This window comes from Gordionus sp. m RMFG-2023, chromosome 1 (genome assembly GCF_954871325.1).
Source record: "Gordionus sp. m RMFG-2023 chromosome 1, tfGorSpeb1-WG-v2, whole genome shotgun sequence".
In the NCBI taxonomy this organism is placed as follows: Eukaryota; Metazoa; Nematomorpha; class Gordioida; order Chordodea; family Parachordodidae; genus Gordionus; species Gordionus sp. m RMFG-2023.
Window position 1 is genome coordinate 42,791,983 of NC_088775.1, and position 12,982 is coordinate 42,804,964.

Here is a 12,982-nt window from a genome sequence, read left to right on the forward strand (position 1 = left end):
AGTCTATTGATCTAATGTATGTGAACCAAAATTAATTAAACCCTAATAATTACTCAAGACTGCAATATTTTATTTATAGTAAAAATCATTTATAATCAGGAGGTCTAGGTCACTAAAGAACTAATAAGAAGTGGTGGCTATTACAAGATCTAAAAATATAAGAGTAAAACCTGGTAGCTTATTGATATCCAGGCTGAGTTGACGCTTCTCGTCATATGACATGGGTTTGGCGTTGTCTTCGTCGTCACTGTCATACAGCAATGGCGGAATAAAAGAAGTGTTTAAGATGGTGGGAGTGGGCGAGGAATTGGAAGCGGTTTCCATAGAAGCGCTCCGCTTGCTGTTAACGTTTTTCTTGAGAGGCTGTAGAGGCCTATTAAATAAATTTTTCTAAAATTTTTCATAAATGCAAAATATAACCATACTTGAAACTGACAATGGAGTGACCATTTGTGGCAAATGTGTTAAGGTCAGTGGAATGCGCTAGAGAGGAGAAAGAGTAAGACAAAGAAGTCGCGATGGCGAGTGCATCTATAGAGCCGAGTGTGATAGTGGAAGACGTGAATTTGTTTTTGACGGCGACTGGGATAACTTCTTCTGCCAATGTTGTCATGAATACGGTGTCGTTCAGTCGTTCACCTTTAGATAAATCCGTAGATCTACTAACCCCGCCACTTTTTCTTGAAAGAGAAGAGGTAGAGATAGAAGCGGTTTTTTTAACGGAAGCGTATAGTGCTTGTTTTTTACCACCACCATGAGCCTTTTTAGAACCAGCACGTTTGCGAGAGCTACTTGTGGTGAGAATGTTAGGATCGTCATAAGGATGGAAGTCTTAACAATGTAATTATTTGGGTAAATATATTGAATAAGAAAAAAATGTCTTTCAATACATAAATAAAAATGACAGTCTCGCCTATTTTTAAGAATATTACAAGACTTCGTTTCTCACCCAAAAGGAATCATCAAAAAATGAAGTTTCAATTAAAAGGGAGAAACGTCTAATCATAAAAAAGGAAAAGTTCATGAAAAAGTGAAAAAGTCGCGTCCAAAAAAATATGGTTCGAAATTTTAATAACAACATTAGAAATGAAATAAATTTTGAGTGTTAACAAAATTTACATTAAATTTCTTTCTTATAATCATTTTATTAATCAAAGGATTATATTTTTAATTAATTTTATATAAAAAGATGAATTGTAATAATCTGTTTGAGGAAAGCTTTGTCTAGTTCGCCGCATATATCTATTAACTTCTTGCCAATTATTGAAATAATTTTTAGAAATCTGTCACTAAAAACACAGTTAGTTTTAAAAAAAATTTTTAATTTTCTTTTTAGATATTTTTAGTGTTAAGAAGAGCACCGAAACTGAGGTATCGGTATAAGCCGATAACCCAAAATAATAATTTTCCCATATAACTTTTTTAAAATTAATCTATTATGCCATCATTTAAAAAAGTTGATCAATAAATTTATAAACAGATAATAAAGCATCTAAAAGTAAAATTTAAGTCTATTGCATACTGTTTATTGAATGCCTATATTTCATTTTTATATAATAACTTAAAACATTAAAGAAATTATTTCTTTTCCTATCTTTTTACTTAAAATTTTGTTGCAGATTTGACTTTATGGGGAATAAACATATGAAAAAGTAAATATGACAAGCTAAATTAAAAATCAAGAACATTTTTATGGCCTGGAATTTTTCCTTCGTTGGAATATACCCTTTACCTTATTATTCAAGACTTTTTTATTGAAACCTTCAACCAGACCCTTTTATTTTTTTAAACGGAAACCCAGTATCAATGTATAAAGAAATAGTTAAATTAGTAAAGAAATAGTTAAATTAGTAAAGAAATAGTTAAATTAGTAAAGAGCTCATTGATTTCTTTATAAATAAATATATCTTTATGATACAAAGTAAGGTCAACCTGGTAAAGGCTTGTGAGATGAGACGGGAGTGACGTCCTGGAGATTTATCTGCTGAGATGGATGATAGCCGAGGGACGTCTTGTGGCTTATATCAATGGCTGAACTTTTAGCATTTTTTTTAAAATGTGAAGTAATTGTTGTGGAAGAGTTAACAATCAAAGGGTAGAGAATCGAGATGTTAGAAGGGTTCTGAGACTGCGGAGTATCTTTTTCACTGCTACTTTTTTTGTCCTGGCCTTTTTTCTTTTTTTTCTTGTGTTTTGATGTGGCTTTGGCTGTAAGGGCGGCTAGTTGTTCGTGGATGCTACGAAGCTGTGAAAATTGGCAGAAAATCAGTAATAATCAGGGGGCGGAACACAAAAAATAGGTGAGATAATCATTTTTATCTAAATTTTTCAAGAAACATCACACCAAAAATTAAAGATAAAGCAAAATTAGGTCACACCTGAGCCTGCAATACAGTCAGATGCTTCTGCTTCGAAGACGCGCTGAAAGTTGATGATGATGATGATGATGATGTGGAAGAAGACGCGGAGGACAGGGGAGGAGTATGCGGACGTGAGCGAGGAGACGAATATGGAGAGGCACTTCCTGTGCTTCGATTGATATTGTAATATCCGCCAGTGGTGGAGGCATCATCCCCATCCATTGCTCTGAAAGTAGACTCATCTGGCATCTTGGCATATCGTTTTTCAAAAACATCCTGCACCACAATATTCATAATAGGTTTTATATGAAGATCGCTAATTAAATTATAATTTATATAGAAGCTTATTTTAGACGAACTTCCTTAAGATAAATGATACTTGGCATGATAGTTATTTAAGTTGTGCAATTTAATAAATTTTAAAACTCTAGCTCAACCCGATCAAAAGATATAAGCCTTTAAAGTTGGAAATCACACAAATCAAGATTTCATTAAACTTCATTTATTTCAAAAATATTTAGACAAATTATAAATTGTAAATCATTTTGTAGCCAATAAGATTCCACATGAGAATTTTAAAAAATCAAAAATAGAGTGTTTTCTGATTTCCAGCATATTTTTTAAAAATAAGGAAATTTTTGGATGTGTTCCCTAATTTAACAATTTTATATAAATATTTATAAACCATTCCTACTTCGTCATGCACTGCCAAAGGGTCATGAGCAAAATTAAATCAATTAAAACAAGACTTCGTAGTACCATGAAAGATCTATTTCTTAATAATTTAACCATTTTATCAATGGAAATTTTTTTATTTAAATAATTAAATAACGATGAAATTATAAATTTTTTCACTTTCCCTTCCCCTAATTTGTCTAAATTATTAATTTAAAAATAATATTTTTAAAGTATATTATTTTACATTTTATTTATATTATATATTAAAGATTGATGCAATAATTATTTTTAAAATTTATGGGGTCAAAAAATAATTAACTATATTTTGCTTCCATCGCTCATAAAGTGTAGGGGCTACTGTTCGAGGAAGATCCAAAATGACGTGCATGAAAAGTGATAATGGATTAAATAAGAAAAATGGATCTCAACAGATAGCAATGTCTAAGACCATAAAAATTAAAAATTGGGATCTAACCATTCTCATATATTTTTCTTATGTCATCCGTTATCACCTTTCATCCACGTGATTTTGGGTCTTCCACGAAGCCTTGATCTCCTTATTTCATCAAGGTGCACTTCTTTACTAAATTAACTTTCATCTTTCGTTCAATATGTTAAACCATCTCAGTCTATTTCTTATCATCAACACTCCTATCGTTTCTCTTTTTTCACAGTCCTTGCTTTTCTCTCCTTTAAAGATACTCCATACATCCTTCTAGCTATTCTCATCTCCTTACTTTCTAATTTAATTTCGTATTACACTTACATTGATCATGTTTCGATATCATAATCTATATAACTTCTCACACAGCATACTTAAATTTTTTCGATAACTTCAAGAGAGATGTTTTTATTTGCTAAAATAGAGGACATCTCTTATAAACTTCTTCCATATTTATCTGATCGCCTTGAGAAGCAGCAAAATTAACACCTCCATCTATGCTTAGCCTGCCACCCAAATAAAAAAATTTTCCCACATTTCACAAAATTGATTCATTATAATATCCAATCCACCGTTACCTATGATATCATCATTATGGGCCCCTTTCACAAGCATATACAGTTATATAACAAGCCAACTATCTTCAAATTAGATTGAATTTCTAGAAACCTTTTTTCCACAGAAACCACAAGGCCAAGTCCGAAATTCTTCCACGGTGTCCCCATAAATCATCAGCTTTGTCTCTTCTGGATTCATTTTTAAACCCTTTGTGTTCATAGACATCTTCTATCATTAATTTTATTCTTCAGTTCTTCCTCATTGTTTGATAAGGTCATCAGCATATAATAGCTCCCATGAAAGTCTTTTCTATAGCCCCCACGATCATTAATAAGGTAAATAATAACTGGGTCAGAATGGATCCTTGGATACTTTTAAAATCATTCATTATCTCTATGGTTCATCCAGACTGCGGTTGTGTTCCTATATACTACACAAATTCAAAATAACTCTTTTACCAATCTTTTCAAAGATTTTGTACGCAGTTATATTTTGAGATTTGATTATAATAAATTAAGTTTAGTTTCGATTCCGATAATGATTTAATAATCTAGATCACTAATTTCCGACTTATGGCAATTTATAGAAAATTATTTTAATTCAAAAATGCCGTTTTTTAATTTAGTGTTTTATTAGTATTTGAGGATTGGCTTCGTTTGAACATCTGCAAAAACAAGGTCAAACATTTCACAATTATTATTAATATAAAATGTCCAGTCCAATTTCATTTGATCAAATTAAACACAGGATAATTCTTAATTTATGTGAAGAAGGGATGAATACTACCGCTATAGTCGAAAAACACAACCTAAGCAAAGAAACGAACGGAAACAATATTAATAAATTAAAAACTCTACCAACAATTAACCAAAGAAACGATAAAAATTTTGCACAGAAATATAAAGATTTAACCTTTTACCAAACGAGTTTAAGTTTGTATGAGAGCCAAAAAAATCCTGTTTGTCTAACCTAACGGTTAAAATCCTAAATCAAATTTAAAATTATTATGATTAACAAAATATTTTATCCTATCTTAATAAAGCGTTTAATATTAAATTGCACCCTAAAAGTAAAAACCGGTTATTTCTGAATTTGGGTAGTATAGTGTGATCACTACTATTCTTTTACACCTTATTTTCTCAAGACCCATCTAGTAACCCTGCGACATCCTATCAAACGTCTTCGCAACAACAAAAGCATAATATAGTTTCTTTACCTTTGCTAGATACTTTTCCTGTATCTGTCTAACCACAAAATTATATCTGCTGTGCATTTCCTAGGTGTAAAACCAGACTTCATTTCATAGATTTTCGTTTGTTCCTTTTCCACTTCTCTTACACTCTATCAACTTCATAAAATATTCCAAAAGTTTAATGGCTGCATAAACCCAGCAATCTAAAGGATCACCTTTTACTTTTTCTTAACTTATTCTTTGCAAACTCTATAGCCAGGACCGTCTTTCTACATGAACAGTTAATATCATTATCCCATGCATTCTCTCCATACTAGTTTTTCCAAGTAAGTCTTCCAGATATATTATAATATTATATGCATTTATGAATATATTCTATTATATTTTAATGATTAAAAACAAAAATTAGTCCGAAATATCTTCAGGATTTTACTGGGAAATATACTTCTACCAATAGTATAATAATAATCTAATTTGTATGCAATTCAAAAAGATCCAAGAAGACCCCTTAATTTAACACTAGATGAATTACAGCTATTCAATGGTATTCTCTTTTTATGTGTATAATCTCTTTATCTCGAACCTGTTAATATTGAAAGTAACTGCAGTAACGTGGTTTGACAACCGATCAGTTAATTTACTGAGCAGCTTTGTGGACCCCATCCAATATCAGATGTTTAACGATTTGACAGTAAAAATCGACAAATACCCACTCTCAAATGTCCTGCAATCGTAAAAATTTATATATATGGACAGTGTCTTATTGATTCGGTAATAGCGCTTTATAGAACATTTAAAATCCCGAAAATATATAAAGAAAAAAGTAAGGTGAAAAATGTTAAAGTGAAAATGTGGGGTGTCTTACTACTAACTAATAATTGTTTTACAATTTTCATCAAAACTCAAAAATATATATCTCATCTTTTATATAATTTCGATTATTGATTAATAAAAAGTGTAAATATTACCCATTTATGCGCATTGTGTATTCCAATTGACATACTGTAAAATACATAGAAATATCTAGAAAATTCTAAAAAAAATTGACATGTTATTTACATCATAAATATAGATAGTAAAGAAAAAAAATGAGTATTATAAAATTTTCATTTCAATTGGCATAGAGTGCAATAGAGAGAATTTAATGAAAAACGATATGCACGATTTTAGACTTTAAAAGAGTATACTCTTGGATCTGCTGGTTAAGCTAGAGTTCTACAATTTTAATTTTAATAAAATTTAAAATAGATCATAAACCTACCATGACAAATTTCATTTATTTAAATCTAGTTTTATAAGATTTGTTGGAACCAAATACAACGTATATAAATTAGTACTGTGAAGTATTATTGCATACAACTATGAAAGATAGATATATGATTATTTATTTGGTGAATATATATAGGTTACTCTTAAACTTTAAATAAAAATAAATAATGTTTTTTTGTTTTAGATGTAAAATTCCATTACAACCATTAATAAAATCAAACAATTACCTGTAACTTTTTGGCCATAGCCACTACGTCATGATCGGGTGGGTTGTATTTGTAACAATTGGCGAATATTAAGCGGACGTCATTGACAAAATCAGCAGGGTTTTTGTAATCTCTAGCTTCGACCTTTTTCTTCAAAAATAATTCATGTTTTAAAAAAATTAAGTTTAAGTGCGTGAAAATGATATCAGGAGAGAAAGGCCAAATTAGTAACTTATATTTAATAATATAGTAAATTTGAAATTACTTTTACAGTGCTCAGGTCCATAGGTATTTTAATTATATCGTGATAATCTGGGAGATTCAACTCCAAAGCATCTACTGGAGTGTAGAATGGCCAAGTGTATGCCTAATAAATTAAAAACTCAGAAAATATAGGAAATCCTGGTTAAAAGAATATTTTAATGTAAAATATAAATAATTATTTTTAAAAATGTCTTCTATGGCTTATTACATGATGTTTTTTAGAAAAGAGATCTTTGATTAAATCAGCGCAATATTTCATTTGAACGGGCAATGAAATCAGGTCTCCTTTCTTCAAATGCTGATAAAGAAAACATAAAAAATGTAATAAAATAAAGCAAAATCAAAATAAATTATAAAAACTAAACATTAATACACAAAGATATTTCATGTAAATATTTTTTTTTCAATGAATAAGATATAATAATTTATAAAGTTTAAAACTTGTTGAGAATCAGGCAAATCTTTGGAGGGTTTTTTGATAGCCCTTCCACTCTCCCTCCTGCTATTAGAATTCATGTAATCGGACCCTAAATGGTCGAGAGGCATCCTATAATCCATTTTCAGGATCGGTTCAGTTGTATCACTTAATAGTAAGTCGAGGTTGGTTATGGCGTTAGGTGTAGTTGTGTCAGCTTGGCATTTGATCCCACGTTTCTGAGATTTAAAGAAGTGAATTATTAATTATTACATCAACTAAAGTGTAAAACGCCCCAGAGATCACTGCTTAAAGGTTATTCTTATTCGGAACATTTTACCGAACCTGTTATATCATATCAATATGGTTCGAAACCAATGGGTAGGTCACCATGTCAAATGGGCAAGAAAATTGAGATTTTAGACCGACCCAATTTGACTTTTTGAAAATTTGTTAAGCAAAAAAAGTTTAATGTAATTTAGAATATTTTAGACTCTAAATTTTAAATTTTTGTAGTTATTTTGTGGCAAAGTGGCAAAAATGATTAATTTTTACTATTATCAGCCTTTAATCAATTATTAATATCTTAAAAGCTACATGACCGTAATTAGCAATTTTTTTGAATTTTCCAATTTCCGGCCATTTTATTTAATCTTATCTTATCTTATCTAGCACGTTGGTCATAGACCTGCCCAAAATGAGCGAACGTGAATTTTATGAAGGCCCACCCTTCATAAAATTATGCCGATTTTTTTTCTCAAGGATACCAACAAACCTTGTACCCAGTTGTAGTTTAACTAAATGAGTGGAATTTACCCTTTCCGATATTGTAATTGTAATTTATAAATTAATAATATAAAGACATATATTTCTTATTTGTTTTTTAATCTTGAATAGTTATATTCATGATAAGGAATTAGTTAAGAATATTTGAATCCATAGACATCAAAATTCCATTTCATTTGTTAGGTTATATTCTTCCAAAAGATGAACCGGAAAATCTTCGCCATTTGGGATGGATAGATGAACAGGGTTGCCATGTCTCCCCCCATCAGTGGGAGTCTCCCACAATTTTTTAGTTTACCCACATACATCTTACTCCCTCAAAACTCCCACAATTAGAAATCTCCCACAAAAAGCTCCCACAATTTTTTAATTTCTCCCACAATTTTTTTTTAAACATTTTAATGTTTTTAATATATAAATAATAATTTTGAGAGAAAGTATTTGATTATTTTTATATTAAAATAAATTTTAAATATTTATTCAAAAAATATGTCTAGTTCTTTTATTTTATTTTTCCGCTCTAAAATATATTTTTTATAAAATTATCCACTCGACATTTTCAAAATTATCATGTAGTTCAACATTAACAGAGCTATCTGTCATCACACTGTGGGTCGAATCTTTTCCCTTAATATTTAACGACTCCAAAATAAGTGCTAACTTTACTTGAGGTAGGACAAAAATGAGCAAGGTTATCACAAATGTGTCAGGACCTTCCAAGAGGTCAATTCTAGACGATTTGAAAGAAGGACATCCATATGCTATTTTAACAGACGCATCAAATAAGAAAAATATTAAAACATTTCCCCTGATCCTTTGCTATTTCAATAAGAATAAGGGCATTTCTATAAAACTATTGAAATTTTTTTCATCCGATAGTGAAAAATCCAACGATATAGCTAACCACATAATGGTAAATTTAGCTGATTCAGGGTTATCAATAAGTTGCATGTCAGCTTTCTGCGCTGATAATGCCTCTGTTAATTTTGGCAAAAATCAAAGTGTATTTACCGAATTGAGGCAGCACAATAATGAATTAATACCAATTGGCTGTATATGCCATATACTGCATAATTCTTGCAAGAAGGCAATGAATGTACTATCTGTAGATGTCGAAGTAATTGTGATGAAATGTTTTAACGAATTTATTTCATCAGCTAAAAGAGTCACTGAATTAAAAGAATTGGTGGTCTGATTTGGAATGGTGTGAGTTGTTGCGATATGTACCTATCAGGTGGTTATCATTAATACCTGCCATCGAGAGAATTTTAAAATTTTACGAACCCTTAAAGAAATACTTCTTAAATAAAGATTTTAAAAGCTGTCCTAGAAAAATTTTTTCGAGGATGAAATGTCAGAAGCATATTTGGGATTAGTTTCACATGTAGGAAATCTACTTCATGTAGTTAATATTCAGTTGCAATCAGAAGATTCTTTATTGATAAAGATTCACAAAATCATGCTACAGCTCTGTTCATCTCTACAGTTAAAAATAGATAATAAATTTTATGGCGCTATTGCTAAAAATATCATATTAAAATGTTCAAATATTACTATAATTAACGTATTTTTAAATGAAGCAAATATTTTTATTAAGACAATTTTGGAATATTTACAATCAAGATTTGATTTTAATAACTCTATTTACAAGTGTATAAATATTATGACTTTGGAACAGAAACCATCATTTGATGGTTTTTGTAATTTAATAAATATATTAAAATTACCGCTAGACATTGAAGCCTTGTTTGAAGAGATTGTAATTTTTTCCATTTTTTATGATTCGCCAGAATACTTAAAATTAGATGGTCTAAAAGCAGAGGAGAAATGGGTAAAATTTTTTCGTAATAACGATAAATCCCCATGCTTGGAAAAAATTTGCGAGTATGTTTTCTCCTTACCTCATTCTAATGCCTCATCGGAGGCATTTTTAGCCTGATGAGGACTACCTGGAGAAAGGAGAGAAATCGAATTGCTTTAACATTAGAGGCCGAGTTAATGGTTAAACAAAATTATAAAATGTCATGCCAGGAGTTTTATAAATATCTTAATAACGACGGTAAACGTTTAGTTCCATTATTTAAATCTCAAATAAAATATAATTAACTATAACTATTTGACTTTCTGTATTTTATAAAATCTTATTTATACATTTGCATAAAATCAAATAAATTTATTTTTTACATTGTAAAATTAATATTTTGAATATTTTAGCAAATCATAAAAATAAAGAAGCATTACAATCTCCTCAAACATGACATCATATTAAATCTTATTAATAATTATCCGATAATAGTAATAATATTCTTACTTTGGTATTTCTGCAGCATAATTTAGTGAACCTTTATTAAATTATATTCTTCTGATTGCAACTGCATATTAACAGCATATAGTAGATTTCCTATATGTAAAATTCCTAAATATACTTGTGACATTTATTTTTGAAAATTTTTTTCAAAATATTATGACAGCTTTTATAATCTATTTATTTTTTAATGGTTTGTAAAATTTTAAAATTCTACGATGGCGCGTATTAGGAGGAACCTGTCAACCAACATTATGCTGACTCAATTCTGTAAATACACTCTGGTTTTTGCCAAATTCAATGAGGAATTATCAGATCAGAAAGCTGCCATGCAATTCATTGGTAATGTTAAATCTGCCATATTTACCATTATATATGGTTAGCTATCTTTGGATATTTCATATCTGGAGAAAATTTTTTTAATAGTTTTATTGAAATGACATTAATTTTGTTGAAATAGGGGAGGATCAATGGAAATGTTTTAATATCTCCTTATTAGATGCATCTGTTAGAATTGCATATGTTTGCACATCTTTCAAAACGTCAAGAATTGACCTTCTGGATTTATATCCTAAAACATTGATGATAGCCTTGCTCATTTGTGTTCTACAAAGTATACTTTTCATTTATATTAGTCGTTAAATATTATGGGGAAAGATTCTACGAACATTGTGATGTTAAGTAGCTCTCTGAATGTTGTACTGCATGATAGGTATTTACCATTTCCGCAACTGTAGTTGCATCTGTATTATTTCTTATTTTTGAAGAATATTTTTGTTTTGCAATAGATGTTGATAGACTGCCCTGTACTGATTTATGCTTTGAAGATTTTTGATGCCTCAAAATATCATATTCCCTTCCCCCATTGTATTAACTAAATACTGTAGAACAACTTCCCCGCATTGATTATAATTATTTTTTACATTGTAAATTTAAAATTGTTTGTTTTTTTATAAAATCTTATTTATACATTAGCATAAAATATATTTTTTTACATTGTAAAATTACAATTTTTTTATAAAATTTTATCTTGTTTACATTCTTTTGTATTTAAAAAAGATCGTTGGTTATTATTTTTAAACAAAATTAATATATTATAATAAATCAATATGTTATTTTAATAATAAAGATAGTATTTAAGAAATTTTGTGTCGTACTATAATTACCTATTTTGAAAAATAGTTGCGTATTTTATTTTGGAAAATAGTTACCTATTTTATTTTGAAAAAGAGTTGGATATTTTATGAAAAATAGTTGGCTATTTTATTTTGAAAAGCTATTTTATTTTAAATAGTTGGCTATTTTATTTTGAAAAATAGTTGGCTATTTTATTTTGAAAAATAGTTGGCTATTTTATTTTGAAAAATAATTACCTATTTTATTTTGGAAAATAGATTCGATTTTATATTTATAAAAAATAATAAGCGGATAACTAAGTCAATTCTCCTTCGGCCCGCAAAAATTTTTTTTTTAGCAATTTTCATATTTCTCCCACAATTTTTATATTACTCCCACAAAATACCGAATTTCTCCCACAATTTGAGAATTTTGACCTGGCAACCCTGTAGATGAATTAAGATTAAAGACTATTTCTGGAAATAATACTTTATTTTATAAAAAATTTACTAATCTTTTATATTTGTAAATAAAATTCAGTCTTGATCTTCTCAAATAAAAAAAAACATTAGATAAGTGTATAATTATTTGCCCAAAATGGAGCGTCTTTGTATAAAATTACATATTAATCAGTTTTCAATGTTTTCTTAAGATATATGATATAATTTAAAGGATTATTCATCTTACACGTGTAAACTTTAATCAGTAAAAGAAATTTGTGAATCAAGTAAAAAAATCCTACACCTTATAAAATTGAAGATAATCATTTACATAATGAATAATATTTAATTTTTTTCCAATTACAGAAATAAATTTTCTTTAAAAAAATTCAATTGTTTGATTAATCAATCAGTCAATCACACGCGGTCACAGAAAATTAATTCTCAATTCTTTGCAATTATATTTTCATCTGTAAAGCCATCCCCGTGTTGGCGCAAGAATTTTCGCACATCATGTTGATGGTTATAATTTTTTTATTTGTCCTGCTCGTTAATTTTATGACAAATCCGCCCTGGCTATTAAATTCTAGTATATATCTAATTTTTTCCAAATGTCAATTAAGGCTCTTACACACCTTTATGACTATCTATTAATTTCTACAATAACCGTTTTATAAATCAATTGTTTTTGATATCTATATTTTGTATTTGTAATTGGTTCATATCATAAATAACTTAATTTTTTGCGAATATATAATTATTTAGTTAGTGAAATGTATTAATAGAAGTAATTCTTGAAATATATCTTTATTTTATTCGTTATCAAATCACATTTTCTTTTCTAATCAAATTCATATAATAAATGTAATAATGAAAATAAACATTCTACAAAAAATACAAAAATAAATAATTCAATACATAGCATTTATCTCCAATCTAATTAGTTTCGTT

General features: G+C 28.8%; 1 protein-coding gene across 8 annotated transcripts in view; it reads right to left on the reverse strand.

Moving 5' to 3' along the window:
• LOC135922555 (bromodomain-containing protein 3-like) overlaps positions 1-12,982 on the reverse strand; it is a 102,302-nt gene that overhangs the window by 65,366 nt on the left and 23,954 nt on the right. For all 8 annotated transcript variants that reach the window (XM_065456948.1, XM_065456947.1, XM_065456949.1 and 5 more), the window contains exons 6-13: positions 7,411-7,623; positions 7,178-7,267; positions 6,971-7,072; positions 6,727-6,855; positions 2,379-2,636; positions 1,933-2,245; positions 426-831; positions 171-373 (exon numbers count right to left, since the gene is read on the reverse strand). In XM_065456948.1, coding sequence (XP_065313020.1) covers positions 171-373; positions 426-831; positions 1,933-2,245; positions 2,379-2,636; positions 6,727-6,855; positions 6,971-7,072; positions 7,178-7,267; positions 7,411-7,623 — 1,714 coding nt within the window. The remainder of the gene's footprint in view (positions 1-170; positions 374-425; positions 832-1,932; positions 2,246-2,378; positions 2,637-6,726; positions 6,856-6,970; positions 7,073-7,177; positions 7,268-7,410; positions 7,624-12,982) is intronic.